A 23,910-nucleotide genomic window follows, 5' to 3' on the forward strand; every position below is an offset into this window, starting at 1 on the left:
TCTCATCCCCAGACCCAGTATCCTTGCCAAGCCAGTCCTAGAATTCACCTCTCGCTTCCCCAGCCAAGTGCTAGTTTCCCTCCCTGTTCTCTGTGCTGCCCCTCCCCTCCGGGGCCCTTGTCTGATCTGTTTCTCACTCCCACCCTTGAGCTGGGTTCTCCTATCTGCCCCAACCCAAAGTTTCCCTCCCTGGATGCCTCATCCAATCTCAAGGCTTCTCTACATGAACACTTAGTTTGTGGCAAAATGTAACCCGCTCTGGGCTGCTGCACAGTGAGTGTCTGTGTGGAACCTGCTGCTGCGCACTAACATTCCCCTAGTGCTTTGAAACGGGACTAGATCTGTTCCCTAGGGAACTGCTAGCGCTTGTCTTCCCTCCCGTGCTGTATCAGTGCAGTGCATCGATGCAGTGGTGCTGATTTAGCACGTCTGATGAAGATGCGTTACATGGATGGAAGAACGTTTTAAATCGATGTAACTTACGTTCCTCAGGGGGGAGTCACACCCCTGAGTGACATAATTTACATCAACTTAAGCGGTAGTGTAGACAAGGCCTCGGAGCATGGCAGCACAGTCCAAATGGACACTGGGTGACTGACAGGACAGTGCAAGGTAGATTTACACCCCAGCTTGCCACACGCTAAATGTTCGTGTGGATCTGCTCTCAGTCTCCCCTATCCCACCCTGGCTGCTTATTCCAGTCTCGTCGCCCAGTTAGTCTTAGACTTCCCCGACACCCTGGTTCCTGATCTGGCCTGTTTTTCCTCATCCATCTCCAGTTCCTCCCCACTGGTTCCCAGTCCCACACTCCTCACCCAGTCAGTCCCAGTCTCCCCAGCTCCCAATCTCCTTGCTCAGCAATTCACAGTCTCTCCTCACCCACTCCCTCTCCTAATTGCCCTGCCTAGCCAGTCCTAGTCTCTTTCCCTCTCCTCCGAGTCCCATTCTCCTTGCCCAGCCAGTCCCCATCTCGCGCTTTCTCTCCCAGTCCCAGTTTCTCTCCATCCACCAGACTCCAGGCTCAGAATATTCCCCCTGCATCCTTGTCCTCATCTACTTTCCCCTCTCACCCCAGTCTGCATTCAATTCCGGTAGCTTCCTCCCCACACTGCTTGGGACCAATAAGTGGAAACAGTCTCCCTCATCTCAGTTCTAGTGCCTGTTGTCTTGCTGGCCCATAGCAGCCAGGAGCATAATTTCAGCATAATTTTATTGGTTACACACATCTTGCCACTACTGCAACCCATCTTTGGGGACTGTCACCTTGTTGTGATGAAGGGGCTTGTGTGCTCCAATGATCCTCAGAGCTATGCTGTTGGGAGCTTCATTTTTCTTCACATTTGGTATAATGAGAAGATTCCAGAAGACTTGAGAAATGCCAACATTGTTACCATCTTTAAAAAAGGAGATAAGTTGGAGTGTGGAAATTATTGTGGCATTGCCTTGCTATCTACAGCAGGGGAAATTCTCGCCCGTATCCTCTTAAACCGATTACTTCCCCTTGCTGAGGAAATATTGCCAGACTCTCAATGTGGTTTTAGACCATCTTGAGGGACAACCAACATGATCTTCGTTGCCCACCAAATCCAGGAAAAGTCTTGGGAGCAAAATCAGGACCTGTACATGGCCTTCATCTATTTGACAAAAGCCTTTGACTCTGTCAATCGTGAAGCCCTGTGGAAGGTGCTGCCCAGATTTGTCTGCCATCCAAAATTTATTAACGGAGTTCACATTCAATAAAGAATGGATGGGCGGCTTATTAATCTTTGATATTTCCAGTTTAAGTCTAAGGTCCTCAGGGCGTCCATTACTGACCTTCAGTACGCTGATGACGCTGTCATCGTCACACACACTGAGAATGCCCTTCAGTCCACACTGCATTTTTTTGCACAAGCTTACTGACACCTATGACTCTCACTCAATATCAAGAAAACTAAACTAAAGTGCTCCTTCAGCCTGCTTCAGGCCTTGCACATCACCCACCAGAAATCACAATCAAGGGACAGACCTTGGAGAGAGTTGAGGACTTCTGTTACCTCAGTAGCCAACTTTCTCAAAATACAAAAAATCACAGTGAGATCCAGCACAGTATCCATTGCACAAGTGCTTCCTTTGGGAAACTGTTCTGGTGCATTTTCACAGACTGTGTCCTACGGAAGGACACCAAGATCCAGGTCTATGAGACAATTGTTATTCTACACTTCTTTATAGATGCAAAACCCAGGTGACCTATCAACAGCACCGCAAGAGTCTGGAGAGGTACCACCAATGATGCCTCCAGAAGATCCTTTGCATCAAGTGGGAAGATCACTGCACTAACACCAGCATCCTCATTGAAGCCAATGCCACCAACATTGAAGCAATGATCCACACACACCAACTCCGCTGGCCTGGACATTGTGTGCAGATGCCAAACTCTCACCTCCCAAAACAAGCCCTGTACTCTTAGCTCACTCATGGTCAGAGATCTCCTAGTAGTCAGAGGAAATCCTACAAAGACACACTGAAAGTGTATCTCAAGAAAACTCATGTGGACATCAAAAGCTGGGAGGAGCAAGGAACCAACTGATCTCATTGATGCCACATTCTCCACCAGGCAGTGGCCTGCTTTGAGGAGAAGTGCCTTGCCCTTGAAGTTGAAAAGAGAGAGAGAAGGAAGGAAAGAAAAAGAACTTTCTCCCAGCAGGCAGCTGACCCGTCAGGAAACATCTGTACCTACTGCGGGCAGATCTATGGTTCCAGGATCAGATTCCTCAGTCTCGGGACCCATATGTAAATCTGTGGTAGAGATCATCCTCAAATGGAGGGATCACCAATGATGGTGATGCTGCTGCTGCAACCAATGAGGCTGGGGCCTACAGACAAAAGCCTCTTTCACTGTGCATCCCTGATTCACTCCCTGGGCACCGTCCAGCCTGTGCAATGACTGAGTTGGAACGTTGGCGGAGGAGAAAGTTTTGCCGAAGTTTGGTATGAATCCAACCAGAAATGAGAAGTGAAAGCTGGACGAGAAGGGGTTGAGAGAGTCAAAGTTGCTGAGGTAATATCTTTTATTGGACCAACTTCTGTTGGTGAAAGAGACAAGCTTCTGAGCTTGCACACAGCTGTTCTCTTTCAGATCAAAAGTTTGTCTCTTTCCAGCAGAAATGGGTCCAATAAAAGATATTACCTCACCCACCCTCTCTCTCTCATATCCTGGGACTAACACGGCTACAACAACACTGCATATAAGAAGGTGACTGTCACTTTTTGGAAAGTTTTCTAGTATTCTGTCAGGACAGCATCTCTCAAAAATCACTTGGTGCAGAAACATCACAGCTCCCGTATGTGTTGTTCTCAGTGATATCTAGTGTACAGAACAGCTGGTAGATGACTGGCTGATTATTTCTGGAATAATTCTGAATGGGCCCAATCCTGAGTCCTTTATCCTGCTTCTACTCAGTCTGTACAAACCAAACTCACATTATAGTCAATAGCTGCCTGCCTGAGTAAGGAACCCTTGGTTTGGCCTTAGGAGCTGTCCCTGCACCTCTATCCAGGGAAGACAGGGATTAGTGACAAGAATGAACATAACTTTAAGGGCCATGATAAGACTCATCCTTCTCTCCAACCACGTGGAACTACCCTGCCAGCACAGCAGGGGTTAAAGGAGCCTTTGGGCCCAGCTAGCCCCACCCTGCTGTACCTGCAGCCAATGCCAGGCCTGGGGGTGAGAAAAGGAGAGAGCCTGGCTCAGTTCAGGGCTGACTGGTGAAGAGGCAGGAGCGATCCGCCTCCCTACCTGAGGGGAAGGGTCACTAGCCTGCCAGCTGAGGCAGCCACCAGGGAGTAAGCACTGTCTCCCCAGCCAAGGGGGACTGTGGAGGAGACTAGGAGCCTCCGGCAACTGCGTCTCAAAAGCCCAGAGACATTATAGGGTTCAGTCTCACCAAATTTACGGCTGCCCCACATGAAGGAGGCTGGGACGATAGGGCATCCAAGATCCACGAGAGGCGCTATGGGGTACAAGCCACCCAGCGAACGGGACTAGAGGGGCCAGGCCCCAAACAAAAGGGACAGTGGTAAGAAGTAGCCCAGTGCAGGGGATTTAGACTCCCTGCTGGGAGGCCTCCCCTATTCAGGGGTAGATACATGCAGGACCCTGGGCTGGGACCTGGTAGAGAGCGAGGGCCTGGGTTTCCCTACCCCACTGCCTAAAAGACTGAGGCAAATTGACCTTGAAAACAAGGGGCTGGAGGTCAGGGGAACCAATCACTAGGCAGCCCAGCCCTTCAAGCGCCCTGTTACAAACTCAAACTTTATTTCCACTGCAAACGTGCAGCTCCAGCTGAGATGCAGGTGCAGTTTTACAGAAAGGTGCACAGAAGGGTCTTTTGCTCTGATACCCCTTGGTTCTTGTGCAGCTCCCTCCTCCTGGTGAGGCTCAGAGGAGAGGAACTCCCTGCTGTGCACTTGCTAGGTGTGCAGCACAAGGCATTGCAGTTGTTATTACCACATTAGGGAATTTACATTGGCGAAGGTCGATCTGTTTTTTGCAGAGTTTCAAAGTCCTGACAATGAAGCTCATTTTTGTAAAGCTCCTGCCCAACCCATCTTTTTATTTTGTAAAAATACTAGGAAATTGCAGACAGAAGCACGGTCTGAATGAATTCTCCCCTGACAGCTAGCTGGGAATGGGAAACACTTCAGGAGCAAACTGTATTTACATGAACACCCCTCCTCTGCCTAGATATCCAGCAGATAGAGCGGAATGTAAATTACTGGGGTGTAAATTTACCTCACACTAGCCTGCTGCACACTGAGTGTCTGTGTGGACCCTGCTGCTGCGCACTAACATTTCCCTAGTGCTGTGAAACAGGAGTAAATCAAAGCACACTAGGGAACTGTTAGTGCCCGCCAGCATGGATCACATGGACACTCGGTGCATGGCAGGACAGTGCAGGGTAGATTTGCATCCCAGCTTGCCACAAACTAAATGTTCGTGTAGATCTGCTCTCAGTCTCCCCAACCCCACCCTGACTGCTTATTCCAGTGTCGTTGGCCAGTTAGTTTTAGACTCTCCCCACACTCTGGTCCCTGATCTGGTCAATCTGTGCTCACCCACCACCAGTTCCACCCCACTGGTTCCCAGTCCAAGACTCCTTGTCCAGTCAGTCCCAGTCTCCCCCAGCTCCCAATCTTCTTGCTCAGCAAGTCACAGTCTCTGTCTCCCAACTCTTGTTCTATTTACTCAGCCTAGCCAGTAAGAATCTCCTCCGCTCCCTTCTCCCAGACCCAGTCTCCTTGCCCAGCCAGTTCCCATCTCCCCCTTTCTCTCCCAGTCTCAGTTTTTCGCTTCCCACCAGTATCCAGTCTCGGAATGTCCGTCTGTCCCCCGGCCACCCCACAAGCTCCTTCTCCCAATCTACTCTCCTCCTCTCATCCCGGTTTGATTCTTGTCCTTTCTACATTCAATTCAGGTGGTTTCCTTTCTGCACTGCCTGGGCCCAATAGGGGAAGACAATCTCCCTGGGACAGAGTGCTGGGGGTGAACAGATGAGCCTGCACTCGGATTGTGATGCTGGCAGACCGGGTGCCAGCTCATGCCAAAGCCCCAGGTCTCATTGAAGGCTTACAAATGCACGGCCTGGCTAATTTACCTGTGTATTAGTATTGGTCAAAGTGATTATTAAATGTATAAATGTATAAGAGTGTTTAATCTTCAAGAAAACTAACAGGATTTTATTTGCATTGTTCTCACTTATCTATATCCTGTTATAATGCAATAGCAAACATTTACACTGTGTATAGCCCTGTAACTAAATAACCCACCAAAGGAGAAAGAAGCCCTGTGGAATGCAAATGAAGAACTTTCACAGAAAAGTGCTAATTTCAAAGCAAGTGGTCATTGTGTGTGATGATTGGAGGCAAACACTAAATGCATTCCTCACTCTCTGTCATCAAAGGAAGAGTCCATGTGGGTAATGACCCTCTCAGTTTGTTTTCTCTGAGAAGAAGCTATAAGTCTGGATTCAGGGAAAGATCCTTCATCTCTGGACTGTCTGAATTCTAACAGGGTGGAATAAGTGAATGAAAAGATGGAGCTCCCCAGAATTATTCTGGGGAGTCCTGAGAGACTTTTGGGAAACTGGCAGATGACTACATCTCTGCTACAATTTTGAATTATAGACCGCGGCCACTGGGAACTGCGGGCAGCTGTGAAATGTAAACAAACTATCGGGCGGCCCAGCAACTGATTACTCTGATGGGCCACATGTGGCCTGCAGGCTGCAGGTTTCCCCCATTGGTCTAAGGGTACTGTCTGTGACTCGTGGTAAGACTGTTATAGTAAACCAGGCACAGGTGCCAGCTTCCAATTGTCCCGGGGTGCTCAACTCCTGGTCCGCCCCCAGTTTCTTCCACACTGCATCCCCTCCCCAATGCTCCCCCCTGCCCCGCCTCTTACTACCCTTTCACCGATCACGCCCCATCCCTGCTCCTCCCCATCCCTCTCAGTGCCTCCTGGACACCACAGAACAGCTGATCACGGTGAGTGGGAGGCACAGGGAGGGAGAAGGAAGAGTTGATTGGCGGAGCCATTGGCAGGCAGGAGGCGCTGGGTGTGGGGAGCTTGGCTGCTGGTGGGTGCTGAGCACCCGCTAATTTTTTGCACAGAGTCGGTGCCTAGGAATCCAGGAGTTCACATTTGATACTGGCCTGGTGAAATCTAATTATAGAACACACCACCAGTTTGCAGTGTCTGCCCTGTTTTCTGACAGTCTGCCCTGAGGAGGCACTCACAGTCATGAGCCACTCCAGACAGTGTGACACGGATCTCTTAGATGTCAGTTAGTCCCCTAAAGAAAGCTGACTGAGGTCATTAGCTAAGAAGGCTCGCGGGCTGGGTGGATAAAGAGCCAAGTAGCCCATCAGCCCGAATCAGATAAAGAAGCACAGGAAGGATGCCCCTGGTGGGGAAAGAGAGAGGGGAACAGGGTTAGCTGAGCCCAGTCTCAGAAAGGCCTTAGGGGAGGGAAATCTTTCTTCCCCTCAGGTCTGGAGGTGAAGGCCAAAAAACACAGAGGATACTGTGCACAGACTGTTGCATGGGAACTGTAGTGCCATGGTGGAGGGAACTCAAAATCAGTGGCACAGTGAATGCACAACTAATGAAGTCTAGGCTGCTTCTGTTGTTGCTAGAGAATTTACATCGGCGAGGGCCAGTCCGTTTTCTGTAGAATTTCAAATTCCTGGAAATGAAGCTAATTTTAATAAAGTCCTGCCTGCCATCTTTATTTTTTTAACAATGCTAGGAAATTGCATAGCACGCCCCCCCTTCACCTCCCCCATGTTAAGAGGTTGTTGAGATTTTGCATAGAAACACTCACAATCCAGAGAGGGTTAAGATTAAACACTTACCTTTAGCTCCCATTGCCAGGGGAGCTGCTAAAACATTTGAAATTTTAAGAAAAATATTCTACTCTTCCTTGTACTGTTTGCATAGGAATTTATTACTCCTACTAACTGTTAAAAAGAGAAGAGTTACAAATAAAACTTATAATGGACCTGTAGTTGTAACGTTAATTATGGAGTCACAGGAAATTCCTCCATAATATGATATCCTTGTTCCGGGTAAGGCTGAGATATTCTTTTGGCTGAGCCCTCTATGCTACACCAGATCTACAGGGTATCAGGGAGTCAGGATGATCAACCCATTGCCTGGTCACCCTATGAGGGTGGGAAAGGGGCTCCATAAACACCCTTCCCTCTGTGTTTCTTCCAAGCTACTCTGGCTGGGTGCCTGAGCCTGGATTTTAACCTAAGGGTAAACATTTCAGATGTGCCTCAGTGACTTAGGAGCCTACGTGTCATTTTCAAAAGTGACTCAGGGCCAGATTTTAAAGGACATTCAGGCACCTAGAAGTGAAGACAGGCAACTACTGGGACTTTCCAAATCTCCTGGGAGTTCAGCACCAGGCACATTTGAAAATCCCACTGAGCACCTAACTGCATTTATAGACACCTACATATATTTTAAAACCTGGCCCTTGGGCACTTAGGAGCCAAAGTCTTATTGAAAGTCAAAGCAAATTGGGCACCAAACTCCCATCAGCCTCTTTGGTAATCCCAATGTAAACTCATATACAATTTTTTGAACAGAAGTTAATGGTTATAAACAACCAGACACATTATTTGCAAACAGGCAAATTCACTAATTCAATGATTTTCATTAAATGTTTCTATGACCATGACTAAGTTTCCCAAATATTTTCCCCAAAAAGTGGCAACTGGCAGCCTCAGTCCCAGGGCCCTGTGGGGCAGACAGCGCCAGCATCATTACTGCCCTGACGAATGACTACATCAACAAATAATCTTCCACCCTGCAGAGCAGGGCCAGCTCTAGGCACCAGTGCTCCAAGCGTGTGCTTGGGGCGGCACTTTCAAAGGGGCGGAACTCCAGCCCCACCTCCTGCCCTTTTTTTTTTTTTTTTTTTTGCTTGGGGCACAAAAAGCTGGGAGCCGGCCCAGAAACAAGAAGATGTTCCCTGTCAGCTGAGGCTTTCAGGCTGAGCTGGAACTGACACTGCAGTTCTGGCTGCAGTCGCTAGATGGCGGTCACGGCAGCCTGAGTCACACAGGGATTGCAGTTCAGGCTGCCCTGCCGCTGGGGAGCCCGAGCATCATCCCCCGGAGCCGGGCCCGGGCTGCGGCGGTGAGAGGGGCTCAGCTCCGGGGGATGATGCTCGGGCTCTCCAGCGGCAGGGCAGCCTGAACCGCAGCCCAGCCTGGGTGTCAGGAGCTGGGGAGGGGGTGAAGTGGGGCCCGGGATGGAGGGAGGGAGGAGGGGCCCTGCTGACACCACCCCTGCCGCTCTGAGTCTCCCCAGGGCAGGGCAGCGTTTCCCCGCCCGAGTTGGCTGTGCAGGGCACCACCGGGCTGGGCAGGGGGCGCAGATCCCAGCTCGCGCGCTGACAGGGCGAGTGGCTGGGCAGCCCGAGCTGCCAGGGAGCTGCCCCCTCCTGCCCCCGGACCCAGCTCGCCGCGCACCTCCCCCTCCTCAGCCCCCCGCTGCCTGCCCTGGGCGGGGAGATGCAGAGCCCGGCTCCAAGCGGGGCAGCGGGGGATACTGCCCCCCGGGGGACCCCCACGGCTTGGGCACCTGGGGGTGAGTGTCCGTCCTCTCAGCTCTGCCTGCACGGGGCTGGGGAAGCAGCTGTCAGCACCTGCCCCTCTCAGCCCTGCACCCCCAATCCTGCTCACAGCCCCTCCACTTGTACCTCCCCCCATTGCTCCTTCCCCTTGTACCCTCCCCTAGCCCTCTCCTCCCGCACCTCCCCCCTTCCCCTGCACCTCTTCTCCTGCAACCCTCCTGATACCTCCCTCTCCTCCTCCACCCTCCTCCGTGAGTACATCACACCCAGCTTCTCTGCCAGTGTAGAGCCCCCAAGTGCCCTCACACCCTCTCCTCTGCCTGAACCCTCTTTACCAGATCCCCATCCCTTTCCAGGTAGAAGGTTTGAGGGTTAGTCCCTATGCCTTCCATGTGCATTTGGAGCACTAAAGATGGGATTTTGGGAGGTTGGGAGGGCGAGATTTATACTAAAGTGAAATAAAAATAGGAGAAACAGTTTGATCCCCACTGCAAGTGTAAACGAAGATTGCTATGGTGAATGAGGTGATCACGTTTGTGGGGGAGAGCCCAGGGTTGGCGTGGCAGGGGGTGCGGGTGGGGGAGGGCACTGGTGTGGGGGGGGAGAGCCCAGGGCTGGGGTGGGGGGCAGCCAAATTTTTTTTTGCTTGGGGTGGCAAAAATCCTAGAGCCAGCCCTGCTGCAGAGCAGGCAAACTCCTGGCTGGATCAGCGATTCCTCCCAGATAAGCCTCCACCTCTAGCCATGGGTCCCACAGCTGGGCTAAGACCCTCCATGACACCAACCCACATTCAGAAAACAAACTGTAAAATGGGAGCCATTCCAAGGGAAAGGAAAGGCCTGGCACTGGAGCATCTGCACACAAGAAAATGAAAACATTTAATAGTCACAGAGGGTCCTCAGTGGCCAGTGCCCTGCAAACACTGACCCTATTCCGCAGTCAGAAACAACCCCACACTTGTTACATTGTACAACCCCTTTGCCCCCTCTCACAACCCCTTCACCTGCACTCACAGGATTCCAGCTAACACTGTCCTTTCACCATCATTAAACACACAGACTGCTTCCATCTCCCACCTCACTGCTGCAATCCCCAGGGCAAGAAGATGCCTGTGCTCTGCCCCTGACACACTCTACAGAACACAGCACTGAAATGAGGCATATGGGATCCCCAGGGTAGTCAGGCACCTCTTCCCTTTCATCATATGGTGGTGCTTAGTCCCAGACCTCCTCATATCACAGTCACAGCTCTGCCAAACTGCTCCCACTCATGCCTCCACCATTCAGCACAGCTACACCTAACACAGTGACTGCAGCTGGAGCACATGCAAATAATTCCCAGTGCCAGTAGCTAGTGCCAGCTCCAGGGGTCAGAGTTAAGGCTGCCTTGGCATTTACCGTAACTCTGTATTGCCTGGTTTTCAGCAGTTTGAGTTTGACCCAACTCGATGTCCTAGAAAGGCACGAGATACCTCTGGGCAACATGCACTCTGTGTAAATGAAGCTTTCTGTCAATTAATTTTAAGTTAACTCCACAGTCTCTGACATGCGGAGCTGTCTGTGCACAGGCAGTAAGGAGAGCCTGGCCTTCATTGCAGTGAATGAACAACGGCCTCCTGTTCTGGGTGGGACTCGTAGAGCACCAGTGACAATTAATAGGGCACCAGTGTGAGAAATGTTTAACTCTAGCAGTGAGTGCAGGGCTATGTGCACACAGAGGGCTCAGGTCTCCATAGCGCTGGGTGTAGGCAGCTGCACTGGTGTAAAGTGGGCCTTTACCATCCCCACTAGTGCACTGCACCCATTCGCCACCTCTGAGGTGACGGTTGGCTGGATGAAGTCACTGTAACTGCAACTAGACCCTCTGGCTCGGTGAAACAAGAGGCAGGCTCCAAAAGAGAATTTGGACAGTGGCTCAGCAAGAAAGGGAGTGGTCAGCAAAATCTATATTGTGCATATTCTCCAGTGCAAGCCTGGGCAAATTTGGTGTAAGTGGATGTTGTACGTGCAAAGCTGGTGAACAGGGTCCTACTCAATCACAGCATTTAACAAGGTCATGCTCTGTGCTGGCTTCTCTGCTGTTCTCCCCTGGGGCATGTCCATTGTCATGCTCCCCTCCTGGTACTGCCCTGTAGGTACAAGATTGCTGCCTGGCATGTAGACAGTGGGAACTGTGATGTGTTTGCTTTGGTGCAATATGGATAATTGGCCATAATCGGCAGGAGGAGGACAATGGACCGAGCAGTGACAGGAGTCTAGGATAAGAACTGTCCTTTGGAGAGACATGGGAGCTCATCTGGGACTGAGAGACAAAGAGAGAGAGAAAGAGAGAAGAAACCAAGATGGGTCCACAGCAGCATGGCTCATGGTAGCCCTTCTGTGGCCCAATATGGAGAGCGGTTACAGTTGGGGGATGATGGAGGGGATATTTGGGGGATGCTGGAGGGGTGTGTGTGTGTACTGGGAGGGGATATTTGGGGGATGCTGAAGGGGGTACCTGCAGCCTCACTCTCGAGGTGGGGTCAGTGTCACATTTCCTGCCAGCTGGTGCATGCCTAGTCAGCAGAGCCAGCCCATCAGTCAAGGTCTCCCTGCAGGCTTCTCCCTCTTCCCTGGGCTGGGAGCTGGGGCCTGGCCCTCTCACGACTCCTGACTGGGTTCTGAGGCCCTGTGGTGGGGCAGGTGGCCAGGCCAACAGGTGCTTGGTGGCTCCACTTACTTGGTGGGCCAGGCTGGGATGGGGCTAGCAGGACGCGGCAGATGCAGATGCCCTGCGGAGGGACCAATCAGGGTGTGGAGATGGCTCTTTCTGAGCTGCAACATCTGGAAAAATCCTGGACATTTTCTCTTATTTGGAAAATCTGCCCAGACAGAGGTCAGCAAACAAAAAAAGAGTTTATGTCCAGGAAAACCAGACATATGGTAACCCTAACCATAGGACTTCCTGATGCTGTGTTCCAGTTGACTAACAAACCCTGCTGTGTTTTGAAAAGGCTGCCTGGAGTCACTGCAGATACTTGCTGAGGTGCATTGGTCCCTGATGAGAGTAAGTCTCTGGGCAGGGGTCTATCTCAGTTGGACTCACTGCGCAGAGCTCATGGTGCGAAACAGAAGTGCTGGAGCACAGAGACTCTGTCTTGGAGGCCTTGAGGCCACATGATCTACCTTAAGGAAGAGAGTGACCGATTGGGGTCTGGCACACTGAAGGTGTCCTCAAGGGACTGTTTAAAAGCTGGGGCCTAGCACAGATCCTGTAGATCTGTGACACCCGCCAAGGCCCAAGTTTGGTGCCACTATGTGATAAAGACTCAAAATGAAGGACACACACTGAGCAGTTATGCAGGAAACTTAAAGTGCTGAGGAATCTTTTCCTTTAGCGTAAATGGCTCTGTAACCTCAGGGCAACGATTCTTTATTTCTGAGGTAAATAATTTTCACTACTAAACGTGAAGGGACACAATTTATGTGGCTCATTGGTCACTTTGGTACCAAGATGAGTTACATCATCAAAACCAGGTAACTGGAGTTGGATGGCTGGAGTGAGGGTTTCTCAGACAGGTAAGTTTCTACTTTGCACTTATTCGGGATTTGCTTTGGAAACTGCTTGTGCCTAGTTCCCAGGCAGCCAGTCAACTTCCTTTGCACCCTCTGGATACTCCCCAAATCCCCCAAGCAGCAGGGAACAGCCCAGAAGGTCAGGGTTTACAATCCCAGGCAGAGACTATTTATGCTTGCTGATAGTGCGAGAGGCACAATTTAAATTTTCAGCCACCCTTGGAACACCTCTAGTCATGCCCCATCCTGCAGACAGGCCCCACCCCCTGTTACCCTCAGTCTCCCCTCCTGGAAAGCAGCAGCCCCCTTCCCTGCAGCTCCCATCTATTCCTCCTGCCTCTCCCCATGGGGCAAAGCTTGCAGCTCACAGGTTCCAGCAACTGCCACCAGGGGCGGCTCTAGACATTTCGCTGCCCCAAGCAGGGCGGCATGCCGTGGGAGGTCTTCTGCCGATCGCCGGTCCCACAGCTCCGGTGGACCTCCCGTAGGTATGCCTGCGGGAGGTCCACTGGAGCTGCCTGCCGCCCTCCTGGCGACCGGCAGAGCGCTCTGCGCGGCATGCCGCCCCGAGCACGCGCTTGGCGTGCTGAGGTCTGGAGCCGCCCCGGCTACCACACAGGGATGGGGGCCGGGCCGCACCATGTGACCGAGTAGGGCTGGGAAACCATGGCAGAAATCACACGGACTCACACACACACCCAGCAGAGAATGGGTGTGTGGCTGCTAGGCTCCTGCTTTTGGCTCCTCCCATTATGCGAATGAGCTCCTCTCTGCAATTGTGCATTTCTGGTATAGAAACTGTGGCAATAAGGATGGTGCAGCTCAGTCAGTTACACCAGGGTCAGTTGAGAGACTGCAGCTGTAGGACTCACTTTACGTGGGAAACCCAGAATCAAGCCCAGAAAGAGACCCTCGGCCCCGGTAGCTCCTTGCACCAGAGCTGAACCTGGCACAGGGACTGAGAGGGGAGCCAATGTGTAACCCATTCCTGCTGGGTGTGGTTTTCTGTCTCCCTTTAGTGGCACCTAGATATTGATGAGTTTGGTACAGTTTTGGTTAATAGGCTGGTAATTTTTTAGCTCATGCAGTAGAGGCCCATAGCACTAAGCTTTAGAGGTCCCAGGTTCAATCCTGCCCACTAACGACCAGGGTCTGTCAGTGTTACAAATGCACCTCCATGTACTGGGGGTTACTCCTGTTGAGGAGGCCCCCTGTACAGGTGTGAGACTCACCCCTGAGGCGCCTCCTGCTGGTGTCCTGGGAATTAGTTCATTTTCCAGCCTTGGAGCCCCCTCTGCAGGCCAGTGTCCCACTGCTGCTTGGCCCCTGTGTCTCTCTCAGGACTCCAGTGCCCCATTAACTGGGATGCTGCCCCCTGGCAGTACACCCCTTAGTCTCAGGGTCTCCCCTCCCCAGGGAACCCCTACCCCCACCTTGTCTCACTCATAGGCTACTGTCAGTCACCAGCTAGCCCCTGCTCCCTGGGGCAGATTGCAGTATAAGCCACTCATCACAGGCAAGGGGGTTTTGCACCTGCTGCCTTTCTGTACAACTAAGTACCTCCATGGGGCCTTGAACTAGGCCCTGCAACCTGGGGAGTTGCCGGCCTGGAGCTCCCCAGCCCCTGTGGCCGCTCCCCAGCCCTGCCTCACTCTGGGCACCCTGAGCTTCCCAGCAGCCAGGCCCCCCTCTCTCTCTCTCTCTGAAAGCAGAAAGAGACTGACTGCTCCTTGGGCCACTGCCCTCTTCTAAGGGCCAGCTGCAGCCTGATTGGGGCATGGCCCAGCTGTGGCTACTTCCCCAATCAGCCCAGGTTTTCCCCTACCACAGCCCTCTCCCAGGGCTGTTTTAAGCCCTTCAGGGCAGGAGTAGGGTCACTGCCCCATCACACCCCCACTGTACCAGGCATAGTTCTGAGGGAAGGGGCGGGGCTTATGGTGACTGTGGCCCCTTTGTGCTGACACAGCCGGGGCTGAGAGGGCACAGAGCTGGGGTGAACTCCCCCCCACACACACAGTTTCTGGAGATCCTACAATGAGGATAGTGAGTGAGTGGCAGGATGTGAGAGGGAGACACACGGAGCACTAACCCCCGTGCTCAGATGTGATCTCACCAATGGTGGTGATCAATGACTAGCAGAGAGGTGCAAACTGAGCTAATCAGAACAAAGAGGCATTATCACTGTTCAGCCAGCTGTAGTGATCCATGTTCCTACCCTAAGTATTACCTGTCAGGGGCTGTTTCTATCAGTGCATTAGTCACTCTGTGCAAGCCCCTGTGCCCAGGCATTTTTCTTGCACAAGCTCTGAGGAAGCCAGGTTATGCAGACACATTTATTTCCTAAATGCAGAGTGCAGAGGGATCCAGGTGTATTACAGTGATATTGCGCTGGGTGTAAATCTAGCCCACCCTGCATGGGAAGGCAGCCAGGTGGGCTGTGGAGCAAAGAGCTACGCACCCTGTGGCACTTTCCTGCCAGACCCTGCGGGGGGATTCAGGGAAGGAAGAAGCCGTGTGGCACAGTGTAGCCAGTTTTTGCCCCCTGCACCTGCCTCAGCTGTTTTGGCCCCTCCCCCTTGCCATGGTCAGGCTCAGGGCTCCTCCCCTGCTGCCTCAGGGAACTCTGGGGAAAGCTCCACAGCACTCGCCCCCGACTCCTGTCCCAGCTCCAGCAGCCACAGGCAGGATCACAGCTGCTGCCGCTGCCCCAGGGAGACACTGAGCTGCTGTACCCAGGCATGTACCAGCACAGACCTGATAATGGGGTCACCCACCCCACAACAACTGCCCCAGCTGCCCCTGCTAGTGGCCCAGAGGATGGCACGGCCTGCTCATCCCCAGTCTGCCCAGGGGAGCTCAGGGAGAGACTGATCAACTCCACCCTGACCCCAGTGCAGGGCACAGTCCAGCTCTGAGTCACCAGGAATGTCACACATGGGTTCAGTCCTTTCTCCCTCATGGGGAGTTTCCTATGGGGCAGGTTGGCCGAGTTCTTACCTGAGCAGATCACTCCAGTGTCATAATAATGAGAGCACTGTTGTGCACCCCATCCTCTATGCCTGCAGTCCCAGAGAGCTGACTCGTCACCACCACAATCAACTAGAAACAGCCAAGTTGGTCCAGATCCTTCTCCAAAATGAGCCCAGCCGGGGGCACTGACAGCAAATCCACATCCCAGCTGCTTACAAACCACCTCAGCATCTTCCATGTCCCAGTTGTTATCACACACCGTCCCCCACCGATCCTGGTGTTTAACCTCCACTCTCCCGGCACAGGGGCTGCCTCCGTCCGCCAGCCTCAGCTCATCAGCACCTTCAAAGAGAGAAACAGAGCAGGTCAGAGCGAGCCGGGAGCCCCCTCTCCAGCATTACCACAGCAGAGTCTGCGCCTGGCAGCAGGGGATCCACGCCCAGAGCCAGGAGGATGGGACATGCCCAGAGCTGCCTCATGGCGCCACCTTCTCAAATCTCAGGGCCTCACACTTGGGGCTGTCAGTGCTGCAGCTCTCGCCATTTTATCCCCACTCTGGCAATTTGGGGTGTTTTTACCTGTCTTGTGAGAACACGATGAAAGGCACCAACTCACAGAGTTTCCCTTATTCCAAATGTCGCCATCTCCTGTCACTGTCACTGGGGCTGAAGCCAGCGAGATGCCGCCATCTCCCTACAGTATGCCCACATGCCCCTGAATAAAGTTGGCTGCCACTTCTCACTGTTTTCTATGAGACTGAAGGCCACAGGGAACGTGGCTTCCCCTGAATGGCTCAAGGGACTGGACAGGACCCAGGGACTCTGATGGGAAGCAGAGACCCTGTGCAAGGAGGATGGGGAGAGTGAGGGGAGAAGGGCACTGGGGGGCAGGAGGCAGATTCAAGGGTTGTTAAGGAATGGGGTGCAGGTGCTGTGTGGGCAGAAAGGAGGAATGTAAAGTGGAGGGTGGAGAGTCTGGAGCAGGGGACCAGGGGAAGGGAGGGGTCTGAAAAGTTGGGTCAGGAGGAAGGAAGAGGAGGGGGTCTGGAGTAGGGGAGGAGTGAGATCTGTGGAGGGGGCTCAGGGGGCTGGAGAAGGAGGCAGGAAGGAGGGAGGCAAGGAGTGTGGAGGGGCAGATAGGTGGGGGTCTGGAGCAGGGGACCAGGTGAAGTGAGGGGGCTGGAAAGTTGTGTCAGAAGACAGAGAGAGGAGGGGGTCTAGAGTTGGGGAAGAGGGAGAATTGAGGAGAGGGCTGGAGAAGGAGGCAGGAAGGAGGGAGGTGAGGGGAATGGAGGGGCAGGGAGGAGGGGGTCTGGAGCAGAGGGGCATGAGAGAGTAGTGGGGTGAGGAATAACGACTGGAGTAGGGGGCAGGAGGGAGGGTGGAGAGGGGAGGAGGGGGTCTGGAACAGGAGTCTGGAGGGAGGCAAGGGAAGAGGAGGGGCCTCTAGATTGTGGGATGTTCTTCAGTCTGAGACAGAAGTTGCAGGGTGGGGTGGGGGAAGCCAGGGAAGTGTTGCTATTTGCAAATGGCTAAACCAAACCCATCGTGTTACGGTGACATTATAGCTGATGTGAATGGTTGATGTCAGTGCGAAGGTCTCCAGTATCTGTAATTCAACCCTGAACAGTAACAGAAGTTCTGTGCGTGAGTGTGAACCACGCTGCATGAATTAGCTCAGTGCCTGTCAAACTATTTCCCAGCCACCCCTTCGTCTGTCAGAGGAACTGAACCAGGAGGGAGAGCAAAGACAGTGCTGGGCAATGGACGGCAGTTCCCATCTCAGGGGTGAGGGGAGGGAAGCACAGTCTCCAGGTAAGCAGCCAGTGCAGTTTGGGTGCACTAAAGGGTGACTTTTCAGCCTGCGATTCTCACCCCCACTCTGGAGTAGAGGGGGGTTTTAAAGTCCAAAGACAGATGGAAAAACTAGACTGGATTTTTTTTAACCTCACAATTTTTGTTCTGTGGCACTTGGCATTACACTTCACATTACTCACTTCAGTGCAGTCCCACAGGAAACCCATGGGGCCTGATCTGCACTAAGGAAAAAGGGGCTTTTTTTCAATGGCGTTAACTCAGCGATGTTCACTTGTGGCAGGACCCAAAACTGTAACACTGCTCTAGCTAAGTGCACACACAGTTCTGTTTCCCTGAACACAGTAGAAACTAAGAACAGCCTGCAGTTTCCTTGCTCAGAAATCCCCCAACCTGCCCCTCCAGAGAGCGCCAACAGGCTTTGTTTCTTTGCTCCCTTCCAGGAGCCTGGTCACAGCTCCTTTTGCTGGCTTCTCCCTCCAACAGACACAATCTGATGCCAGTATCCTTGCCCCTGCACTGGCAACAAGGGAAACCCCTGGCTTAGCTCTGCCCTGACCATGTGCCCAGTGCCTCTGGCAGTAGCTCCCACTGTCTGCAGCTGTTTTCACTATATAAAGGATCTTGATTGCTCCATCTCTTGAGCCTATGTCTCTATCAAATCCTGGCTCCACTTCTGTGGCCCAACTTGTAATAATGACCCCACCCAGCACTCTGAATGTTGGAGAAGTTCAGATCTGGGTCTGGGAGTGAAACCTGCGGCTTTGGTTCATCACTGATATTTTTTCATTTGTTTGCCTGGACCACACATCATTTTACATATTTGTTTTCTTGCACAATGTAAATAGATCAATGATTGTGAAACACGACCTTCTGGCAAAGACTGACCTGGCCTCTATTCAGGGCTCAGGGAGGAGAATTGGAGCACTGAGGGAAAGGGAAAAGTAGCTACATGGGGTGATTTCCCCTATATTGTAAACTCCCCTGCATCACTGTGCCAGCGTCATGTAAATCAAACTCAAATTTCCCATAGAAAATACAAAATATCAAAGGGATGATGCACATTTCCTCATCATCCCAACAAAAATACATTGAGCTGAGTATGTGCTTGGCATCACTATATGACACTATCCCACAAATAACTGGAGAGTATTTTATGCTCCCTCATGTCACTGTGTCTGCATCATGTGAAGCAGTCAAATTTCCCATAGAAAATAAAAAATATTCAGGGGATGAAAAACATTCTCATAAATCCAACAAAAATACACTGAGGTGAACATGTGCTTGGCATCGCTATATGACACTATCTCACAATTGTGCAGTAATTTATCCCTCACCCGGTAATAATTGTCCATCCCCTGCAATGTCAGTCTGATCACCAGGAATCATCACAGAATTCCCTGCTTTTCAGTCATGCACAGCTGTGTAATGGGGTCACATTATATATGAACTTCTTGGAAATTTGAAATATAAACTCCAAGTAACCTGCTAGACGGTTTGGTTTGCTCAGGATTTTCTGTGTACCAACCCCCTAATCACTGCACAGTTACTGAGCTGTCTGGAAAATATACATTAGGGCAGGTTTTTCTCTAAGACAATAATTTAGACTGACATTTCTGATTACCAACTTTGGGGTACGTTTCTCAGGCTGGGGCAGCAGCACATCAGGGTCCCATGAAGAAGCTACTGCTATGGAGTTTACTGCCCTGCCAAGCACGTGGATCATTCTTGTGCTGTTAACACCAACCCAAGAGGTTCCAATCACTGTATTATTTGAACTGTATCTGGGTCCCACATTCGATTTTAATCCTATTGCTAATCAGTTTTGGAATCTTTGGGCCAGTTTCATTTCCTAAAATGCACCAGCACATGTTGATGTACCCCATGGTCTGCCTCTCCTCCCCACCCCACACCACTGCTGTTAAGTCTGCCTGGAGCTGGGACACTGTATGGCAAGGAGCCTGCAGCCCCCTCTGTGCTGGAGGAATGAGAGCAGCCCTGAAACTGGGCAGGGGCAGCCTTGAGGGTATGAAACCAGTGTGGCCATGAGAGGCACTGATATAGCACCTCTGCCATGCAGAGTTCGGGCTTCTCTAGCCTGCAACTAGGATTCAGAGCTTTTCTGCTCCAGCAGAAACCTTGGGGGAGGGAGGCAGGGCTCATGCAGGATAAATCTTCCTGCTGGCAGAGCTTCTGGTATCCTCATGGGCACAGGGCATTGCACACTGCACCCCAACACATGCACACACCCTTTCTGTGGGAGGAATCAGCTCTGGGTTTATTTGGATGAATCCTTCTCACTTCAAAATTACAAAACCTCTACTGGCTTCAGTGAGTGAATGGGGGAGTGAGGAGCCAAGACTTGGCTCTTGGAGCCATTGGATTCTGGACCAAAAAGACATTTCTGTTGGATCCCAAATTACTGACATATTTATTGGGATTTAAAACACTAAAGCAATGCCCAGCCAAGACTGTTGGCACCCGGATGGCATTGATAACACACTCAAATCCCTGCAGCATCAAGTGACCATTTCAACAGGAACTCATCCAGCCAGATGCCTATAGAAACTCCTTCCCACCCATTTCTCATTATAGGATGCACCACCTGGGTCGTTCCCACTGCCAAACAAGTGTCTTTTGCAGTGTGCCCAGAAGATCACCAAATTTGGGTTATTTTGGCCCAAACCGGACAAGAAGTTTCAGAGTCCCAGGGGCCTCACAGAGAACACCCTGACAGCCAACCCCTCCTTTGTAAAAAGGGGGAACCAGCTCAGGTGCCCCTGCTGACCACAGCTGTGGCAGTACGACCCGGGGAGAGAGGTGATCCCTCAGGGAGGCCAGTCCAAGGCCATTTAGGTTTTTATAAATCCTACCCGACACCTTAACCTCCACCCAGAGCTGGGCAGTCAGTGCAGATCCTGCAGCATGGCTGTAACATGCTTCCAGCAAGATGCCCTACTCAGTGAGTCACTGCCATTTGTAACAGCTTCGTTCTCCAAATGGTTCTAAGGTGCAGCCCCACATTAGGGTCATTTGAATACTCCAATCTTAAGGTAACAAAAGCCTCTGTAACAGTGGCAAGGTCCAATTCCGAAAGGAAAAGCAACAACTTCCAAGCCAGACGTGGATAATAAAAAGCTGACTGTAGAAGTTATCACCCTAGTTCCAGTTAACCCAGCTCCCCTGGTGAAACACAGAGGAGACTTACCTGCTATGTCCTGAATTGCGAGGAGAAGAAGCCACAGGACCAGAGTGGAGAGATGTCCCTTCATTGCCAGCCTGACTTGCTGTCCCCCCTCTCTCACTGCACTGGCTGCACCTAATCACCTGCCAGGGCTCCTCTGTGTCTGACAAGTGAGAACAAAGCAGTGGAAGGGAAATATATATATATATATATATATATAGCACAGAACAATGACTGGCTGGCACCACACCTACCTCCTGCTCTTCCTCAAGAGAACTGTTACAAGTACTTGGATTAAGTCTTTAACTCTTCACCTTTGCATTTTCCCCCATGCTGCCCTTTCTGCATGGAGAAAACTCCCTGAGAAAATCTGTGCAACCAACACCTGATCCTCCTTCGAATCTCTCCTTGAGACTCTGTTCTGTTGTGATTCTGGAAAAACACTTGACAGTGAGTGACTAGCTTGGCAGGGGAAGAGGTGTGGCTGTGCTTCTTCCCCTTCCTTCCCTCTCCTTATTTATACCAAACTCCCCACCCCAATCCTGCCATTCCCCCTCACTCTGCCCTCCCACTACTTAAACAAACAGTAATGACAAAACAGGAAATTGCACCAAAATAGTGTAAGAGATCTACTGTCAATCAAACGTTAGCCCCGCCCCTTTGCCCCTGCCCACCTGTCAAGTGAAGTCCCGCCCCAGGGTTAAGCTGGACACATGACCAGAGGCAAGGTGTGTCATGTGACCCCTCTAAGAACTCCTCCCACTGACCTCTACTAATCCATATGGGTTTCGCCCCCTTAGGACCACCCTGAGACGCGGTTTGACCAATAGGAGGGAGTTCCGGGGGGGGTAACCCATCTGGATGTGGGTTATGTGACCCCTCTTAGAACGCCTAGCACCACCTTCTACCAATCAGGAGGGGTTTCAGCTGCTGGGGACCACTCCCGAGAGGATATTTGACCAATCGGGGGATTTCTGGGGTGGGGTGACCCATCTGAAAGTGGTTCGTGTGACCCCTCTAAGAACTCACCCCAATGCCCTCTACCAACTGGGATGGGTTTCAGCCACAGAGGACTGCCCTGAGAAGAGATTTGACCAAAATAGAGCAGATTCTCAGGTGGGATGAACCTCCCAAAGAGGGTCATGTGGCCTCTCTAAGAACTCCTCCCACCACCCTCTCCCAATTAGAGCACAGGACCACTACCCCATAAGTCCCAGCTCCATGCAGAAGAGGCCATCTCTTACCAAGAATGCATGTTTTAGAACTCATGAAAATGCTGAGACGAAACGTAGACTCCTTCACCACCCCTGTGAAAACTTCACACGTTGTTTTAGCCCAGAGGGCCTTCAACCATCCCCAGAGAAAGCTCTACATCAGTGACAGTTCTGAGGATGTTCATGAGACACCCCAATGAGTGTGCTGGCCTCTCATCGTCCACCCCTGTGGAGGAGGAAGGAGAATGCAGAGCGGAGGAGTCACCAGCGGACAAAATGAACAGAAAAGAGGTCGCTCAGGTAAATGAACAATTTAGAAGTAACATTAAATGTGTGTGTGTGTGTGTGTGTGTGTGTGTGTGTGTGTGTGTGTGTGTGTGTGTGTGTGTGTGTGTGTGTGTGTGTGATGCCTTTCTAGTGGACCCAGAGGCCCTGAATATTATTGCATCAAACAGTGAAGACGAACAGTGCCTGCCTTGTTTTTGCTCAATGCTGACACAAATTGTTGAAGAGGACTCCAAGGATGACGGGATGAGGAGTTTAGGAGGAGGTTTGGCATGTAACTAACTGAGTCAGTGCCGCACTGTGAGCATAAAAAAGTCATGCAGACGATTGTACGCGTTGCTGTTTATGCTGTCCTTAAACACTGTCCTAGGGAAAAGCTTTTTGAAGATTGTGAGAGCTGTGTCATATATGCACCAGGCCAGTGGCACCATGACTGTGTGACTTAGACTTCAGTGGATCATCTGGGTTTGTTTTCAATGAGCTGTATTTCTTTTAAATAAAAAAAAATAGTTTGTGAGAACCTCACTCTTGTGTCTTTGTGTAAAAGAGACCCATTTACAGCAAAAAGCTGAAATGTATCTTGTAGAATCTTGGGTGAGTGGAAATCCTAAAAATGTGTTTACAACTTTAAAAAAAACAACAACACGGATGGTTCAAACATGTGTTTGAGTACATTAGAACTGACCCACCCTGTTGAACTGAATAGTTTTAACCACACCCCCACTGAATAGCCAGGGTGACTGAGATTACCCACCCTTGTTGCCATCAGGGTTAATCGTATTCATGATTAGTAATTAAATTTGACGGTTGTACACCCACAGTAAGGGAGGTGGGTGGGTGAGGATGGTGAGCTCCGGTTAACATGAGATGAAATAAAACCTCAGGAGTTCACAGACGCTATTGGACAGTTTAAATATAATCCAGGAGTTGGTTGAACGCTATGGGTCACTCTATCTAGCAATTCAAAGTCATTAAAATAATATAGTTACAAAAATAAACAAGGGTCTAACCCAAAACTGAAATGTTTTAAGGATTCACAAACCTCCACCATACTTTAGAACAAGCATTTGCTCTAAAGACAATCACAAATTTAAAAGCTCTGGGTATTTGTAGGGTGCTTACTATGGTTGTGACACACCCATTTTATTTCAAAACCAACCCCCATACTTTAAGCATGAAAGAAACATGTTTAAAAAACAAACAAACATGCCCTAAGACATTCATTGATATCTGCAAGGGGCCCCCCACTTGGGAATGGGGGTACAGGAACATTAAGGATTCCCCCATCCCAGCTCACAAAAGGCAATGTTAGGGGAGAGGTGCCTAAAGTCCTTAAGTATCTATTCATTCAGAGTTGTGGTGATTGAATCAACCAGCTAACTACAGACTTCTGAAGTCTGTTTGAAACTGAGGTTACGTCTACACTTCCAAAGTTGCAGCTTGAAACAAAGAGTTAGGATGGTATAAAAGCCTCAGGTTTTTGGACACAATCCACTTTCAAGAGAAACTATCTTGAATTGAATTGCTGCTGGACTGCAAAAGGAGATATGCTCCCTGTTTTTGACTCTGAAAATACGTATTATATAATGTCACTCTTTGGCCATGCTGTCCTTACTAAATAATGTTACCTCTCTTCCTTGCAGTGTGATCTATTTAGCATGGAACCAGTAACTTAAAGCTGCATTTCACCACCAGGCCAAGTTAAAAACTGAAACCCTTTTTTAACTATAGTTCTGCTTAATAGTCTTACAATAAAAA

The 23,910-nt window shown here is 50.9% G+C and overlaps 1 protein-coding gene across 1 annotated transcript in view; it reads right to left on the bottom strand.

The window, feature by feature from the left end:
• Window positions 1-20,741, bottom strand: part of LOC120392549 (scavenger receptor cysteine-rich type 1 protein M130-like) — a 69,411-nt gene extending 48,670 nt beyond the window's left edge. The window contains exons 1-2 of the mRNA XM_039517367.1: window positions 20,678-20,741; window positions 15,683-15,997 (exon numbers count right to left, since the gene is read on the bottom strand). Of these exons, the coding sequence (XP_039373301.1) occupies window positions 15,683-15,997; window positions 20,678-20,741 (379 nt within the window). The remainder of the gene's footprint in view (window positions 1-15,682; window positions 15,998-20,677) is intronic.
• Between the last annotated feature and the right edge of the window lie 3,169 nt (window positions 20,742-23,910).

The sequence above is a fragment of the Mauremys reevesii genome, unplaced genomic scaffold, assembly GCF_016161935.1.
Source record: "Mauremys reevesii isolate NIE-2019 unplaced genomic scaffold, ASM1616193v1 Contig10, whole genome shotgun sequence".
Taxonomy (NCBI): domain Eukaryota; kingdom Metazoa; phylum Chordata; order Testudines; family Geoemydidae; genus Mauremys; species Mauremys reevesii.